This window comes from Meriones unguiculatus, chromosome 1 (assembly GCF_030254825.1).
Source record: "Meriones unguiculatus strain TT.TT164.6M chromosome 1, Bangor_MerUng_6.1, whole genome shotgun sequence".
Classification (NCBI taxonomy): Eukaryota; Metazoa; Chordata; class Mammalia; order Rodentia; family Muridae; genus Meriones; species Meriones unguiculatus.
This window is the reverse complement of record NC_083349.1, coordinates 174,438,970-174,456,230: the sequence shown is the minus strand read 5'-3', so window position 1 is coordinate 174,456,230 and position 17,261 is coordinate 174,438,970. Positions and strand designations below refer to the sequence as shown.

General features: G+C 38.2%; 1 protein-coding gene across 6 annotated transcripts in view; it reads left to right on the top strand.

Moving 5' to 3' along the window:
• Ccdc15 (coiled-coil domain containing 15) overlaps nt 1-17,261 on the top strand; it is a 70,774-nt gene that overhangs the window by 15,316 nt on the left and 38,197 nt on the right. For 4 of the 6 annotated variants that reach the window (XM_060371727.1, XM_060371737.1, XM_060371730.1 and 1 more), the window contains exons 5-10: nt 6,539-6,652; nt 10,091-10,210; nt 10,612-11,322; nt 12,829-12,951; nt 13,980-14,102; nt 14,531-14,653. In XM_060371727.1, coding sequence (XP_060227710.1) covers nt 6,539-6,652; nt 10,091-10,210; nt 10,612-11,322; nt 12,829-12,951; nt 13,980-14,102; nt 14,531-14,653 — 1,314 coding nt within the window. The remainder of the gene's footprint in view (nt 1-6,538; nt 6,653-10,090; nt 10,211-10,611; nt 11,323-12,828; nt 12,952-13,979; nt 14,103-14,530; nt 14,654-17,261) is intronic. The other 2 variants (XM_060371739.1, XM_060371746.1) reach the window with 2 other exon arrangements.

Sequence of the window (17,261 nt, the reverse complement as noted above, 5' to 3'; positions counted from 1 at the left end):
AGGGGGCATCAAATCCTCTGGAGCTGCAGTTAAAGGCAGTTGTGAGCCAGCCACCTGATGTGAGTGCTTGGGAACTGAACTCACTCGGGTCCTCTGGAAGAGAAGCAAGCACTCTTGATCACTCAGTGGTCTCTCTAGCCCTTTAAGTAAATACTTAAATGATCTGACATAATTGTTAAGTTATCTGTAAGGTGCTATCTTACTTTTCTGTATCTGTGCTAAGATACCATGACCAAGGCAACGTATAGAAGAAACAGTTTTTTTGGGGGGTTGCAGTTTTAGAGGGTGAGTCCATAACCTTCATGATGGGAGCATGGCAGCAGGCAGGCAGGCAGGCATGGTGCTGGAGCAGTTAGGGAGTCAGGGAGAAGAGGGAGAGAGGAGAGGTAACTAGGAATGGTGTGGGCTTTCTAAATTTCAAAGTCCACCCCAGGTGGCACACCTCCTTCAACAAGACCATGCCTCCCAATGCTTCTCAGACAGTTCCATCAACTGGGAACCAAGCAGTCAAATATGTATGTACCAGTCAGGTAATTCCGGCTAACTCAAGCAAGAGAAAAGTTTGTATCAAGAATACACATAGTTGGTGCTAGAAAGATTGCACATTGGTTAAGGACACATTGGCTCCACTTAGTCAGTATGAGGTCAGCCTAGACTACACGAGACTTTATCTCTAACTCACTCCCCTACTACAAAATCAGTGTAATTTTCAAATGCACTGCATTATACTTAAATAAATTCAACTTTGGATAACTATTATGGCATTGTTCTCATCTTAAATTTATAATAAGTACCATAGCAACAAAGTTGGTAGCATTCTATAAATAGTAAGTTCTATTTTCATATGCCCTACATAGTAGTAATAATTTTAGTTCAGTTATGTATAAATTCTATCTTTTTCTTTTTTTAAGATTTATTTATTATTTATAGTGTTCTGCCTGCATACGTGCCTACACATCAGAAGAGGGCACCAGATCTCCTTATATATGGTTATGAATGTACTTTTCATCCCACCATGTAGTTGCTGGGAATTGAACTTGGCATCTTAGAACAGTCAGTGCTCTTAACCTCTGATCTATCTCTCCAACCCTAAATTCCCTCTTTCCAATGGCTAAATTACATGAACAAATTAAAAGAGCTAAAGATAAAACATAATAGATATTTCTGTTAAAATTTTACCCTTGCTGAATTTTACTTGCTGAATGTTTTAAATTTGTTTTATAATATATAATTGGTCTACATTTTTACACTTAAATCTCAACATTTGTTTATATTCTATAATTTCTGTTTCATCAGGAAAAAGTCTCTTTGCTAATGATTAAAACGGGTTTTGAGCATAATAGATCTTTCTGTTGTTGTTACATGTAGAAGATACCATATCAAGACCTGTATTACTTGATATGCAACTATTCAGCCACTGTTCCCAGCTAAGGCTGCAGGAGGCTGTTAACCTTTAGTAGATCTTGTGAGATACCTGTTTTCTCCCAAAGGCAGTAGAAATGGCTGTTTATCACATACAAGATACTGTTGCTTAAGAGTCAGTGCAAGTGAACATTTGTTGCCTGATGTTTCTGTTTCATGGAAGAAAACCTTCAGCAGTTCCACAGATTTGAGAGTGTCCTTCCCAGGTGCCTCAATTGTCTAAATCTGTTCTAGGCAGCTGGTGTGGTCTGAGTCTTCTCTGCAGATTTTCTCCTCAGAGTCTTCCTTGAAGCTCAGTTTGTTTGAGGCTTTGGTGGCTCAGCTGTCTTAGACCTCTGTGTAGCTCAGCTTCTGAGGTGCACTCTCAGATTTTATTGTTTACTCTTGCAGGGAAGGGCCTAGTGAATCTGGTCACTTTCAGGCATTTCCTGAAGCTGTTTTGTGCTCTAAAGAGTTTTTTTGTTTGTTTGTTTGTTTGTTTGTTTTAAAGAGTTCCCTGAGATTGGAATAAATGTTTCAATCTGAGAGGAAACTGTTATGCAGTATAAGCATATGGTAGAGATTCTTATTGCTGTACCATTAGGAAAAGTGAGGATTTGGCTCTCTTTTCTTCCCCTCTTGCCATTACAAATGTACTTTTCATCCCTTACCCTCTCTTTATAATATTACTATATTTTGTTTTGATTATATTTTTGTTGTTGGTATAAATATTAATCATTGCCGAGTCAGGTGGTAACTGCAATTACTTTTTATCTGGAGTTATATTGATTTGTTCTTATTTGATGTGTTTTTATCACATTTATAAATTTTTCATCTCTACTAGAAGTTGGTTGTTTTCCAAATTATTATTTTTATTTATGGTGATGTGTGTGTTGCAGGGTTGTCATTCATAGAGGCCAGAAGAGGGTGTCAGATCCTTTGGAGCTAAAGTTAGGGCAGCTGTGAGTTGCCCAACATGAGTGCAGGGACTGAACTCAGGTCTTTTGGAAGAACTGTGCTCTTAATAGCTGAGCCATTTCAGGAGCCCATTTGTTTGTTTGGAGGCAGTCTTACTTCATAACCTAGGCTTTCCTGGAACTTACTGTTTAGCTGAGGCTGGCTTTGAAGTTGTAGCGGTCCTCTTGCCTGCATCTCCCAAGTGCTGGGATTATAGGCAAGAGCCACTGTGATTAGATCCATCAAGAAAGCATAAGTCCAGTGCAGAGACTCACAAAGCAGATGCAGAGACTCACAAACAAACCTTACCTTGGGCAGAATGCAGGGAATCATAATAAAGAAGGGGGAGTTAGTAAGACCTGGAGAGGATGGGAGCGCCCCAAGGACCAAATATATCTCGGCATAGGGGTCTTTTCTGAGACTGATTCTCCAACCAAGGACCATGCATGGTTATAACCTAGAACCCCTGCTCAGACATAGCCCATGGCAGCTCAGCATCCAAGTGGGTTCTGTAGTAAGGGGAACAAGGACTGTCTCTGACATGAATGTAGTGGTGGGCTCTTTGACCTTCCCCCCAACCTCCCGCAAGGGAGGAGCAGCCTTGCTAGGCCACAGAAGAAGACATTGCAGCCAGTCCTGATGAGACCTGATAAACTAGGGTCAGATGGAAGGGGAGGAGGACCTCCCCTATCAGTGGACTGAGAGATAGGCAGGGAGGAGATGAGGGAGGGTAGGTGAGAGTGGGAGGGAATGAGTGAGGGGGATACAGCTGGGATACAAAATAAATAACGTGTAATCAATATAAAAAAATACAAATTAAAAAACGGAAAAAAAGAAAGTTTAAGTCTCTTGGCTAGGCTCTTAGTAATAATTAATAGCTGTAAAAGAATGAGTTATATGTCTAGTTTTATACAAAGACATTTAAATTTTGTACATGTGTACATACAAGTACACATACACTGATCATCATTATCTTACAAGTGTTCTTTTATACTAATTTATTTTAATTATCAAATAATTTTATACTTGTAATAGCTATTTTCTGTGTTTTTGTGTTATAAATATTAACTTTGGCCCTTTCAGTAGTTATATATTTTGTGATAGCTCTAACATATTACCTCAAAGTTTTTTTGTTTTGTTTTTGAGAGAGTGTCAGTAGGCCAGACCAGTTTTAAACTCACTGTGTAGCCTAGGCTGGCTTTGAACCCATGTTCTTGCTTTAGCATCCCAAAATCTATGATTATAATAGGTATATTCCAACACACCCAGATAATCCAACTTAAATGGCTTAAAGTGTAAGAAATGTATTTGCTCCAGGTTCTAGAGGCTAGACATCCAAACTGAGTTTTATGGATCCTAATCAAGGTATCTGCAGGGCCTTACAGATTGACTTTTCCAGCTTTCTATTTTTATCTGCTGCCATTCCTTTTCTTGTAGTTACATCCTATCGGCCTTTGTCTGCATCTTCGAATAATCTCCTCTCCTCTGGTAAACCTCCCTCTCTCTACTGTTTTCTTACAAGGGTATTTGTGATGGCAGTTAGTGCCCATCTGGATAATCTGAGATTTTCTTTTTTTTTTTGAGACAAGGTTTCTCTGTGTAACCTTGTCCGTCCTGGACTCACTTTGTAGACTAGGATGACCTTGGACTCACAGAGATCTGCCTGCTCTGCCTCCCCAGTGCTTGGACTAAAGGTGTGCCACTGCCTGGCTTCATATATCAGTATTCTTATCTTTAAGATAAGAATTACCACATCTGTAAGGGCCCTTTTGTCTTTATAAAGTGTCATTTAAGGTTCCAGAGATTAGGATCTAGTGTTTTTGGTTGTCAATATTCAGACTGTTATAGTTCTTGTCATTGAAAAGGCTTCCACAAGGTTGAGGTTTGGCAAAGAGTTAAAATAATGAAAGAGAAACAGAGCTGCTGGACCAGTTGAAAAATCTGCTTATGATTTGGACTCTAATAAAAATTAGTATTTGATGGGAAATGGAGGTTCTGAACACTTGTTTTTAGTTGCTTTACAACAGACTACAACAGACCTTTGGAATTTTTGGTCTTAGGTATGGGTCATTGAAACCTATTTTGTTCGACAATAAATAAAGCAGCACATGGCTCTCTGTACATTGTTTAACTCTAACTGCACAGAATGTCTTTTTGTGTTGTGAATGACTGTCTAGATTTCAGTTAGCTGCTCTAGATGCTTCCTTTTGATAGAACAAAGAGTAATGTTTCAAACTGATTTAGAACCCTAGAAGCAAGGACAAAGGAGAGAAGATACACCGCGAGGCATAGGGCTGGTAGTAGGAGTAAATATTTGTTTTTTTCTTCTTTTATTTTTTTATTATTAGTTACATTTTATTAACTCTGTATCCCAGCTATATCCCGCTCCCTCATTCCCTCCCAAACCCTTCCTTCCTCATCTGCTCCCTGCCCCTTTCCAAGTCCACTGATTGGGAAGGACCTCCTCCCCTTTCATTGGACCCTGTTTTGTCAGGTCTCTTCAGGACTGGTTGCAAAGTCCTCCTCTGTGGTCTAGCAGGACTGCGTCTCCCTTTGGGGTTGGGGAGGTCAAAGAGCCTGCCATTAAGTTCCTGTGAGTTAGTATGACGTGGAAAGGATAGGAGTTCCACAAGGACCAAATATATCTGGACACATAGGTCTTTTCTGAGACTGAAACTCCACCAAGGACCATGTATGGATATAACTTAGAACCTTTGTTAGGATGAAGCCCATGGTAGTTCAGTAACCAATTGGTTTCCCATAGTAAGGGGAATATTTGTTTGTTTTGTTTTGTTTTGTTGTGTTCTTTTTTTCATTTTTGAGACAGGGTTTCTCTCTGTAGCCCTGACTGTCTTAGACTCTTTGTAGACCAGGCTACCCTCAAACTCAAACCATCTGCCTGTGTCAGCTTCCCTGAGTGCTGGGAACAAAGGTGTGTGCCATCATGCCTAGCTAAGAGAATTTTTAAAATATCATTAGTAAAACATATGCTATTGATTACCATATCGGTAAGTCATACTTTTCTTCAAGGAAGACTTGCTACCATTAGCATTTTAATGAGTGGATTGGAAGTATTCCTAGCCTTGCTATAATTTCTTTAACTAGTGTAGAGATGTTTGTCCTTTACCTGATGCCTTGCTTATCCTAAAATGAAAAGGTACATAGCTATTTTTTTCTCCTAAGTGAACATTCTTTGGAGATTTGAGAGAGATAAAATAGGTTGTGCTACTGGAAAAAAATTGTTATGTACTAAAATCACTAAAATAAAGAGTTAATATAAAGCTATATATCAGTCATTTCTTAGACTATTGAAACAAAGTGATTCTTGTATACAGTATATGCATTCTACATTACCTTACTGTGATGGTCAGCCTTCATTGTCAACTCGTCACAATCTTGAAGCATCTGGGAAGAAGTTTCACTGAGGGACTGTCTGCACTGGGTTGGCCAGTGGTCTATAGCAGTTTGTTTTAGTTCAGCTCATTAGTGTGGGCAGTACCATTCCCTAGGTCAAGGAGTCCTGAACTATATAACATGAATGGAGAAGTTATTGAGTACAAGCAAGGAATCAAGTGAGCATGTATGCATTCATTTCTTTCTGTTCCTGACTGGGTATAGTGTGACTATCTCTTTAATTTCCTGCTTTGGCTTCCTTACAGTGATAGACTGTAACCTGGAATTGTAAGCTGAAATAAGCTACCCCCCCCCCACAAAGATGGCTTTGTCAGGGTATTTTTATTACAGCAACAGAAAAAAAAATGAATTTAGGATATTTAGGAAGGCTTCCTCTAGGAAAAGGAAATCTTATAGTAAGGAATAATAAAAACATTTATGTAAGATGAATAGAGGGTAAGGAATGTATTTGCTCAATAATTTCTAAGTATATTTAGATATTATTTCCTGACATTTTATGTGTAAAAGGCATATATCATTTAAAAATACATTGGATTAATAGACCTTAAATCAAGTCATGAAGTTACCAAGTTTCATCTTAGTCTATTGACAGCAGTATTAATACAGCACTGTCAGCAGATTAAAGTCTCCCTTGCAAGTAATCCTCTTGTCCTGAGTCTGGCATCTTTTAATAATAGAGACCTGTTTTCCTGTTGGAACACTCAGTGCATTTGGCATTAAGACTTTAACCTGTTGTTGTTTTCTTTTTTCCACCTTTCCCTGGCAGCTTAGTCAAACTATGAAACAGGCACGTCACCAGCTGGCATCCTTTAAAACTGTGAGTGAAAAAAAGACGCCAGTGTTTCTCAATGGTAGAAAGACAGGCTCTCCCACCCAAGAGGTAAATTAATTTCTAATATATATATTACTTTTTAATAAGGAAATAGTAAGTACTATTTTTGTTTGTTTTTCAAGACAGGGAGTCTCTGTGTAACCCTGACTGTCCTGGAACTAACTTTGTAGATCAAGCTGGCCTTGAAATCATAGAGATAGTACCCCTTCCTCTCCTTCCGGAAGTGCTGGGATTAAAGGTGTGCACCACCACTGCCTGGTGTGGGTACTATTTCTAATAAAGGAATTCATTTAATTCTAAACTTAAGTTTAAATGAAGAATTAGAAACTAAGTTTAGATCCAGGCTTAAAAGTATATTTAAGCCTCTATTTGTAAAATGTTAGGATGTCATACTCATTTCAGATTTTACCAGATTGGATGCTCAATTCTTGTGTTTTTATGTTTGCTCATTAACTTCCAACTTTGGGTGGCAGCATCTAGTAAAATGGACTCTTACCTAGGCTTTTTGGTGTATTTCTGCCATCATCTTTCTCTCAGTTCTTTTTCCAATTTCAGTACCTACTTGACAAATGGCATGGGCCATCCACATTGTGCACTGCTTAACTATAGCAATACATTCAGGGAAATGTGTTTCTAGTTGATTTCCTTATTGTGTAAAATGATAGTGCATACTTACACAAACTGAAGGATACAGCGTCATTCATTAGGTGACAGTCTTATGGGACGACCACCACATAGGTGGGTTTTTCTTTAAGTATCTCAGCACAGCCATCAAAGACATCTGTCTCTATGCTTGTAATTGGTTGGGTACTAAACTATGAATATCTCTATCTTTAGTATTAATTAAAAATGTATAAATTAAGTTTAAAAAGAAAATAGGTGTCTGCATGCTCAAGTATGGTAGCCCATCCTAGATATAGTCATAAAGTTTCTTTTTCCTGGTAACCTGTGGTGACTTTTGAAATACCTTTTCTTCTGTGCCTTGCTTCTTCTTACACCTGCCATGGATTTGGACCATTAGAGGCACTGGTGGGTACTATTAGAAAAAGGACTAAACACTTTCCAATATGTCGGGAAAAAGGTGTCGTTAGTTCCTAGAGATTGATATTTTACATTGTTTGGAATATACCCAGACATTTCAATTGTTGTTTTTCCAGAGAAAATACTGTTCACATAATTAATCCTGTAGAAAAGAGGATCAATCCTGAGATAACATCCTTGTAAAATCAGTTTCATACATCAGAGGTGTCATATGAGTGTAGTTTATTATGATGATGATGATGATTATTATTATTATTATTATTATTATTATGAGTTTAAGCTTGCTGCATGTTTCCAGAAAATGCCATGTCGTTATTTCAGATCAAAGAATAGAAATAGATACACTCCATGAAAGTTGGGAATGATCTGTGAAATTAGTGAAACTTTTTGTTTTTTTTTGAGACAGGGTTTCACTGTGTAGCCTTGGCTTTCCTAGAACTCACTCTGTAGACAAGGCTGGCCTTGAACTTAGAGAGATCTGCCTGCCTCTGCCTCTTGAGTGGTGGGCCTAAAGGCGTACATCACCACTGCCTGGCTAGGAAACCTTTTCTTACACTTACACTTTCAATTATATCTGACCTGTGTTCTGCCTTCTTATATGTGTGAAGTGGAAACTACCAATCAAAACGAAGTACATTGTAACCCAGTTGATCTCTGCCTTTATTTTCCCATTAGACTTTAGTGGCATAACATCCTATCTAATTGTTACTGTCATTCAGAATTCCAGACATAAGCATGTTCTTGCGTGGCCTTGTCAGATTGCCAAGACTGAATTTATGGCCTTCTGTAATCCTTAGTGGCTAGAATGACTTCAAGTTGTCTTTTCTAAAGTTTATATGTTTTTTTTTAATTTATTTATTATTTACTTTATGTAAGAATGCTTTATCTGCATGTATACCTGCATGCTAGAAGAGGGCATCAGATTCCAGTATGGATGGTTGTGAGCCACCATGTGGTTGCTGGGAATTGAACTCAGGGCCTCTAGGAAGAGCAGACAGTGCTCTTAACCTCTGAGCCATCTCTCCAGCTCCCTATATGTTCTAGTATATTTTTTCAACATGTTTGACTGGTGATTTGTTTTCATGTTTGAAGTAAAAATAATAATTATTTTACCTTATTTTAAGTTAAGATTATTCTAGAACATTCATAAAGAATGAGTATCATGAAGACATTGCTTTCCCTAGATTATGTAAAGATTGCCTTGTTTTACCTCCCCAGAAAGCACTTGTTAGAAAACCAGCATGTATCAAGATAAATAAAGAAGTAAGAGAGGAACCTCCCTGTGAAGTCCCCATAGGTCTATTAACTATAGTGCATTACCAAAACTTTATAGAAAGTGAGGTAGGGAAATGCAGATATAGATGCTTATTGCCCATTTGTATCTCATGTGAAGAAAATGTCTATTGAAAAATTTTAATTGGGTCATCTTTTTAATGTAAAGGTTTAAATGTTTCTTTGTATTGTGAATGTTAGTCTATTAGAGAGTAGACATATGTGAACTTCTTCCATTCTGTATACTATCATTTCATTAGCTCCAAATTTTAGTTTTGGAGTGGTCTAGTTTATTGTTGTCTTTTGTTGCTTACACTTTTAGTCTTGTATCTCCTAACTATTGATTACATGTCATGAAGTTTTATTCTTAAGTATTCTAAGTACACTATAATTTTAGCTCTTACTTTTTGGTCTGTATTCATCTTGCGTTGATTTTTCATGAGTGAATTGGAGAAGTGGTCCACTTCATTCCTTCCTTCCTCCATTTATTTATTTATTTATTTATTTATTTATCTATCTATCTATCTATCTTTATTTATTTTGGTTGATACCCAGTTATTTACTCATTGAATCATCCCTGGAACCTTTGTCAGATGGCAGTTTACTCTAAATGTGTGGGTTTGTTTCTTCTCATCTTTCTAATAGTCTGTGTGTCTGTATGATTTGCTTGTTAATTCAGTTTTTTTCTTTCTTTTTTAAAACTGCTGGCATTTTGATAGGGATTCTTGAGTCCGTACATCAACTTGTGATTTACGACGTTGGAAATGTGGCCGGTGTGTGTGTGTGAGTGTGTGTGTGTTCAATAAGGTTTGAGTATATTTCCCAAGCTGGACTCATGGACTCATGTTTCTATCCTCCAAGTTCTGGGACAACAGATTGTCCACCAAATCTTGGAATATTGCCAAAGAACAATATTGTCTCCCACTGTGAATGTAGGATATCTTTTCATGTATTTAGATTTTTAATTCTTTTAATTATGTTTAATAGTTTTAAGTGTACAACCTTGTACTTAATAAACATTTAATGCTATTTGAATACATTGTCCTGCTAGATTTGTTTGTGGTATCTAAAGTCTTACTGTTTTTAAAATTTATTGCAAACATGGTTTTTACTTGTAATAGCTACATTTAGTGGGTTAATGGGGTTTTTAAAAATTGTTTACTTTTTCTTTAGGACTTTGGCTATGGGGAAATTTCATCTGTTGTGACAGGTGAGGAGAGAGATGATTTGTTTGTGGGTTACCAGCAGGATCTCCTTTCTGCAGACAAAGAAAAGGCTCTCAGCAAAGTTCAGGTAATGCAATAAACGGGAACAGATCTATAATCTTAGTTACTTGGGAGACTGAAGCAGAAGGATTACAAGTTCAAAATCAGCCTGGGATACAGAGTGAGTTCAAGGCCAGCCTAAACAATTTTGTGAGAACTTAGCCCAGTGCTACAGTACATGTCTAACGTGCATGAAGCTCTGGCTCAGCCACCAGAAATGCAAAGAGGAAGTTTGATTTAGAAAGAGATTTATGGCATATTTGGGATGTTGACTCAGGTTATTTAAAAGTTGAACAAATACTAAGGTTTCACCTTTTATTCTAGTTGTGTTTGATTATTGTATTATTTAAGATTTTTTAAGACTCATTGAAAAAAAAATCTGGATTTTTGCTCCCACCTGTCTTTGTTTTAATTTATATTTTCTTTTAGAAAGTAAAATTCAAAAATCCATTATTTGTTGTGATAAAAGAAGATGAACAAAAGCAATTAAATCTGCATAGTCTTCAGGCTGTTCTTCCAGAAGCCCAGGAGCATCTTGTAGAAGTTCCAGAATCCCAAAGTGATATGATAGATGTCCAGAATGTTGAGCCCAAAGCTTCGAGAATTGAACCTAAAGCTCCAGGTGTTGAGCCAGAGTCCCAGGCCACTGGAATGAAGTTTCAGACCACAGAGCCAGAAGGCCAGGCTGTTAAGACAGAGATTCAGGACATTCTTAAAGCCCAAACTCTTGAGATAGATGGGACTACTAAGTTGGAAGCCCAGGATTTTCTACCATCACACCAGGCTTTTCTATCCAGAGACCAGAATTTTCTGCCCAATTGTCAAAACCAGGATTCTTTTCGCAAAGATCACTGTGTTCTCTCTAAATACTGGAATGTTCTACCTGAATACCAGGACCAGCATTTTCTACCAGTAGACCAGGAATTTACACCTGGAAAACAGTTTGCTTTACTCAAAGAGGAGAGTCATCCACTCCAATGTCAGAGCCAGGATCTCCCACCTAAAGATCCGAGTTTCCTGCCCAGACATCAATATATTTTACCGCATGTTCTTCCTAAGTGTCAGGATCATGACGTTCTTTCCAAAGACCAGAATAATCTTCACAGATATCAGGAGCAGGATCTTCTACTCCAAAATCAGGTAAAATAGAGCAGGAAAGGGGGGTACAACAAGACTTTTGTGACTTTTGGTTTGCAGAAGGACCTGCAACTATTCTTCTACAGCTGATTTTGAGATTCCTAGTTGGAAATTTCCTGATTGATTTTTTTTCAAAACTCCAAAATGTTTAAGTAATGTAAGTTGTATATTTGGGAGATTTATGTGTGAAAAATAATTCTTTATTAGGATAAATATTTCTGGCAACCGTCCTCTGTATTGGCAGCTGGAAGTTAGAAAGAGGCATGTCCCACAGGTACCCAACTGTACCTTTCAACATAGGTTCCAGACCAGATCTCTGCTAGAGATCATTTAGAGCTAAAGGAAGAAGAGGATGTGCAGAGAGAACGGTACAACTTAGGGTTAGAGCTGGCCAAATTCTCACCCAAGCTGATATCTAAGCTAACCTGTTATTCTTAACTAAGAAATTAGTGCACTGTGTTTATTCTTTTTAAAGCAAATGTGGAGAAGGCAGAATCAGTCCTGAGAGGTAGACAAGGGAGAAAGTCAGTTTCTCTGATGTCTGTCAGGATCTCTGTGGGCACTATCAGGTCTCCTTTAGGAGCAAGGTAGAGCAGAAAAAGGACAGAAATGAGCAGAAACTTAACTGGGATTTAGCTTGGTCTTGCAGCTTAAGAACTAACAAAGTACGACTTCCTGCATGATATTTAATATTTCTCTGACTTTAAAGATTACCGCAAGGTTTTACCAGTTTTAAATATCATTTCTGTCGTATTATTCCTGCTAGACAATTTGTTTTTCTTTCCCTCTGTCTTTTTTGGAAGTAAACTTTGAGGAGCCATTCTCTGATATGACAGATGGGAAAGGGAGAGAAATCTTTTCTCTGGCAAGTTATCAGTGTCCACCTCCCAAACCACAAGTCCAAGATTTAATCAGAAACCAGGTGGGGCAGAATGGTATTAGTGGGATCCCATTTCTAAGTTCTATTAGAATGGCTCTCTGCTCTAAGAACGATGAGCCAAAGGTGTAAACCCTCAAAAATTCATTTCTTGCTGCTCTCTTTTTCTGTTCTATCTCTTACCTAATAATAATATGATCCTGTTTTAGTAAACTGTGAGAGTCAAATAAATTCTCCCACTCAAAAGGCAGTTAGACTCTTTTAATTTCAGGATTGTTTTCTATTGCTGAATGCCACAGTATTATCATGGTCTTATTGTCCCAACATGAAGAGTGTAAGAAGTAGTTGTTGACCTTAAGCTATTCTGTAAGTAGTTGTTGTCCTTAAGCTATTTTAAAGTTTGCTGAGTTTGTTAGACTCTCTTGTATGTGGTTTAGAATTAAGAATTAAAATCTATAGAGTTGGACTAAAAGTGTAGTAGCATTGTCATTGATTCCAAAGCATTAAGATTTCCACGGAGTTCTTACTGAAGCATTTTGTATTCATGCAAAATTTTGACTAGCTGACTACCCTGGCTAGATGATGATGATTATGTTATTATTGTCATTGTTATTGTTTTTATAATCTTTTAGGACATGTTTCTCAAACAACCCTCAACTTTTATGAGAGGAGAGAGAGAGGATAAGGAGTTGCCTCTTGAGTGTCATCAGTATGCTCCACCTCAGATCCGGGACAAAGTCTTCCTTAGAGAACAGGTAGCGAACAGCAGCTATAGAATGAGGGCTGGATAACCCCTGAAAGAGAAAAAAGACCATTACTTCACTCAGTATTTATCAAGCTAGCTTATGTGTGGAATACAGAAACTTAAAGCTAAGAGTAAAATGTCTAGGTATTGTGAAATGTGCCAGAATAATCTGTGGTTTGCTTTAAAATACTCCTGAAAAAAGATGGAGAAGGTGTTGGAGAGATGGTTCAGTGATAAGAGCAATGGCTGTCCTCCAGAGGAACCCAGTTCAATTCCCAGCACCCACACCATGGCTTACAACCTTCTATAGCTCTAGTTCCAGGGGATCCAATATATCCTGACTTCTACAGACACCATGCATATAGTGCACAGTCATATACACAGGCAAAACATACACATGCAAAACACATATAAAATAAATTTTAAAAAAAGTTGGAGAAGTCACAGAGGTTGCCAGTAAGGGTACCATAATGGATTCATTATATTGATTTGTTCCTACTTTATTGGGTGTTTGGAAATTTTCATGACACATGGGCAGACAAACATACAGTCACACTCACACACCCCTCTGTTCTGTCATGATTCTAGGATTTTCCCTTGTATTATGATGAGCCCATTTCTGTTGAGACAGTTTTATAGTTCCTTTCGATCAAGTGTGTCAGGCAAACTTCATCTTGGGAGAAATGGAAGATTGCAGGAAGAGTTGCTTTGGAGTACTGTACGCATGCTTCACACAGTATTTGAGACCTAACCTTCCTGGAAGAATTAGTAGAGATGAGTGTAGTGAAGAATGTGCTAAAAAGAACACGTTGCTCAGACTTAGGCTTGAGACATGACAGGCAGTGCAGTAATTGCTTCAGGCATGTAGTGTTAAGGCCAATAACAACGGGCAAAGAACAGAAACAGACTGTTTTTCTGTTCTGCTTACCATTCTGATTGATTAAAACTACTTCAGTCCTCATCACATGCTTTAATTGCTGCTGTAGATGTCATCTTCCTGTTTGGGCAATTTATGTTGATAATTATGTTGTCTTTTAGTACAGGAGCTGTGAGCAGGCATCACATGACCTAATAGATGAGAGATGGAGAAAGGAGTTATATCCAGAGTGCTATGGATGTGGTTTACATGAAATCCAGGATCCAGGCTCTGCCAGCAAGCAGGTAGAGCAGAGTTTAGTAAGGTGTAAGCAGTGGGGAAAAAGTAAGAATTTGGGCTGGCCTGTATAGAGGTATATTACTAACAAAGATATTAATGTTATTATCTTTATTAATAACACTTTTAAAATGATAGCTCACCTTCATGAAGTATTAACAAAAGCCAAAATGGTTTTAGAACCTTGTGTGCATGATCTTGCTGAATTATCATGATAACCTGGGGGGTAGATGCTGATATGACCTTTGTTTTATAGGTAAACTTTAAGATTATTTTGCAGATGGTGCAAAGATTGGTAGTGACAAGAAATATTTCTGCTTTTATGGTATAACAGATCAGAACATTTTGGCCTATTTAGATTACCTAGAACTATCACTGAAGCCTGTACTATTTTCACTATTATGCCACTGTTTATACAGTTTGATGTGTGTTTTAGAGCTTACATTTTAGGCAGCAGCCATCTGTTAGGACAGCTGAAAGTTGGCAAGAGGGTTTGCATCTTCGTGGCCACAAACGTCTTCCACCCAGACAACGGAGAGATACATGCATCAGGCAACAGGTACAGTAGCCCACAGAGTATGTGCTATTACAGACACCTTCCTACCCTGCAAGCAGGGAGGCTGACCAAACCACATCGCTGCAGGGGTTATTTTAGAGCTTGTGCTGGAACTTGTTGGGTGGTGTTGGCCAAAGTTTGGCGATATTAAGTTCTGTAGTGTTAAATGTCACAAGACTGTGGTCTATAAGTCTTATATATTCCCACTAAAATTCTACTACTCTATATTTTCTGTTTGTGTGTTTACATATTTTAGTATAAAAGACTAGGTGACTGGTAGTGTTAGGGTGCCTGAAAGAGATCAAGAAATTTCCCCTTGACCTCGTTAAGGAGATCAGAATGGTAGGAAAGAAAATGGCAGAAAGTAGGATGTGAATTGCTGTTCTTTAGGACTTTTTATTTGGGCTGCTAAGTTTGACATAGGGGTATACTGTCATGCCTTCTTCAATATTATCATTGATATAGTCTGAAGTATAAGGCCCTTTTTAAAAAAAATATTTTAAGTAAATAAATTAATTAAATTTATTCACCTTGAATCCTGGCTGTAACCCCCTCCCTCATCTCCCAGTCCCACCCACCCTTACTCTTTTCCTATGCCCCTTCCCTAATCCCCTGATAGGGGAGGACCTCCTCCCTTTCTATCTGACAGAAGCCTATCAGGTCTCATCAGGGCTGGCTGCATCATTTTCCTCTGTGGCCTGGCAAGGCTGCATCCCCCTCCCTCTGTCCCAGGGATAGCTGAGGAAAGAGCCAGCCACTGAGGTTCATGTCAGAGACAGCTCCTGCTCCCCTTACTAGGGAACTTACTTGGAAACTGAGCAGCCTATGGGCTTTCTCTGAGCAGGGGCTCTAGGTCCTCTCTATGCATAGTCCTTCGTTGGAGTATTGGTCCCTGTAGGGACCTTGGGCTCAGGTTTTTTGGCTCTGTTTGTCTCTTTGTGGAGTTACTGTCTGCTCCAGGTCCTTCTATCTCCGTCTTCTTCCATAAGGTTTCCTGTACTCTGGATAAGGCCCTTTTCTAAGTTGGGGCTTTTGCATTTTTTTTCCCTTGACCTAAAGAGTCATCCTTTTTTTCTTCATTGATTCTTTCTGTCTGTTATAATTTAGATTTAAAATGTCCCCAAAAAGGCACATTTGAAGGCTTGGCCCCCAGCTGGTGGTGTTATTGAGATTGGATCATGAAGACGCTGACCTCATTAATGGGCAATTAGGAGGTGGGATCTAGTACAGAGGAACATCACTAGGTGTGTGTCTTGGAAGAATGTACCTTGTTCCTGGCCTCTGCCTGGTTCAATCCAGCTCTTCCTGTCCATGTGAAATGTATCATTTTGCTCTACTGCATGCTCCTCCCATAATGATTTGTCTTACAATACATGATCCCAGAAATAACACAGCCATGTGACTACAGGCTGACACCTTTGAAGCTAAGTCAAAACAAGTCTTTAAAGCCTCCCTTAGTTTACTTTCTCAGGAATTTTGTTGCATAAAGAAAATAAAAATCTGGGCATGGTGGCATATGTCTTTAATCACAGTACTTGAAGGAGAGGCAGGTGGATCTCTGCGAGTTCAAAGCTGAGCTGGTCTACATAGACTTTGTCTCAGGAAGGAAGGGAGGGAGGGAGGAAGAAGGAAGGAAGGAAGAGAAGGAAGGAAGGAAGGAAGGAAGGAAGGAAGGAAGGAAGGAAGGAAGGAAGGAAAGAAGGAAGGAAGGAATAAGGGAAACAGAAAGAGACAGAGAGAAAGGAAGAGAGACAGAAATAAGAAAAAAAGAATGAGAGAAAGAAAATCAAAGCTTTCACACTGTCACTGCTATTACTAGTTATAGATACTTATTTATTTATTGTCAATATTACCTATTCTGACTATATTAGAGCAAGAGTGATTTCTTTTTGGATGTATATTCCACAGCCCCTTATTTTTTCTTATAGACCCTTGTGCCATTAATTATCCTGTATCATGAATATATCTTAAATTACTTCCCTGTATACATGTTCTCATGTGTTTTCCATTTTAACAAACAAACAACAACAAAAAAAACACAAAATTACTTCAGACCAGAAAGATACGGACCATTGGTAGAGAGCTTGCCCGGCATGTGCAAGGCCCTGGCTTCCTTACCCGGAACTGCAAAAACAACAAAAACAAGACTCCTCTTGATTTCTATAGACAGTGGTTTTGAAGATATGTAATTCTTCATGAAACTTGTTTTTTTTTAAAACCAAATTGTGATTTGCAAATAATTTTACATGATCATGACAACCAGTTTATTTTAAAAAGAATAATCAATGATAACTAGCTCTCTTTTTATCTTCCACTGACTTAGACACAGGCAGTTTCTTTGTTACCTATGTTCTTATTACTGTCCTCAGCAATACCCTTGAACTTAAATAGTGTTTAGAAGGTCCCCAGATCCATTCTTGTTAATAAATCAGTGGATACTTGTTCTTACATGCTGCTGACCTTCTGCAGCATTTGAAAAACTAAACTGCTTGTTCTTGAAACCTTTTCTTTATGAACAGCCAGTTTCCAGATTCACTCATAAAATTCTGGTCACTTTTTTTGAGCCTTTCTGCTTACTGAATTATTTAAATTACTAAACAGTCTCAGTTTC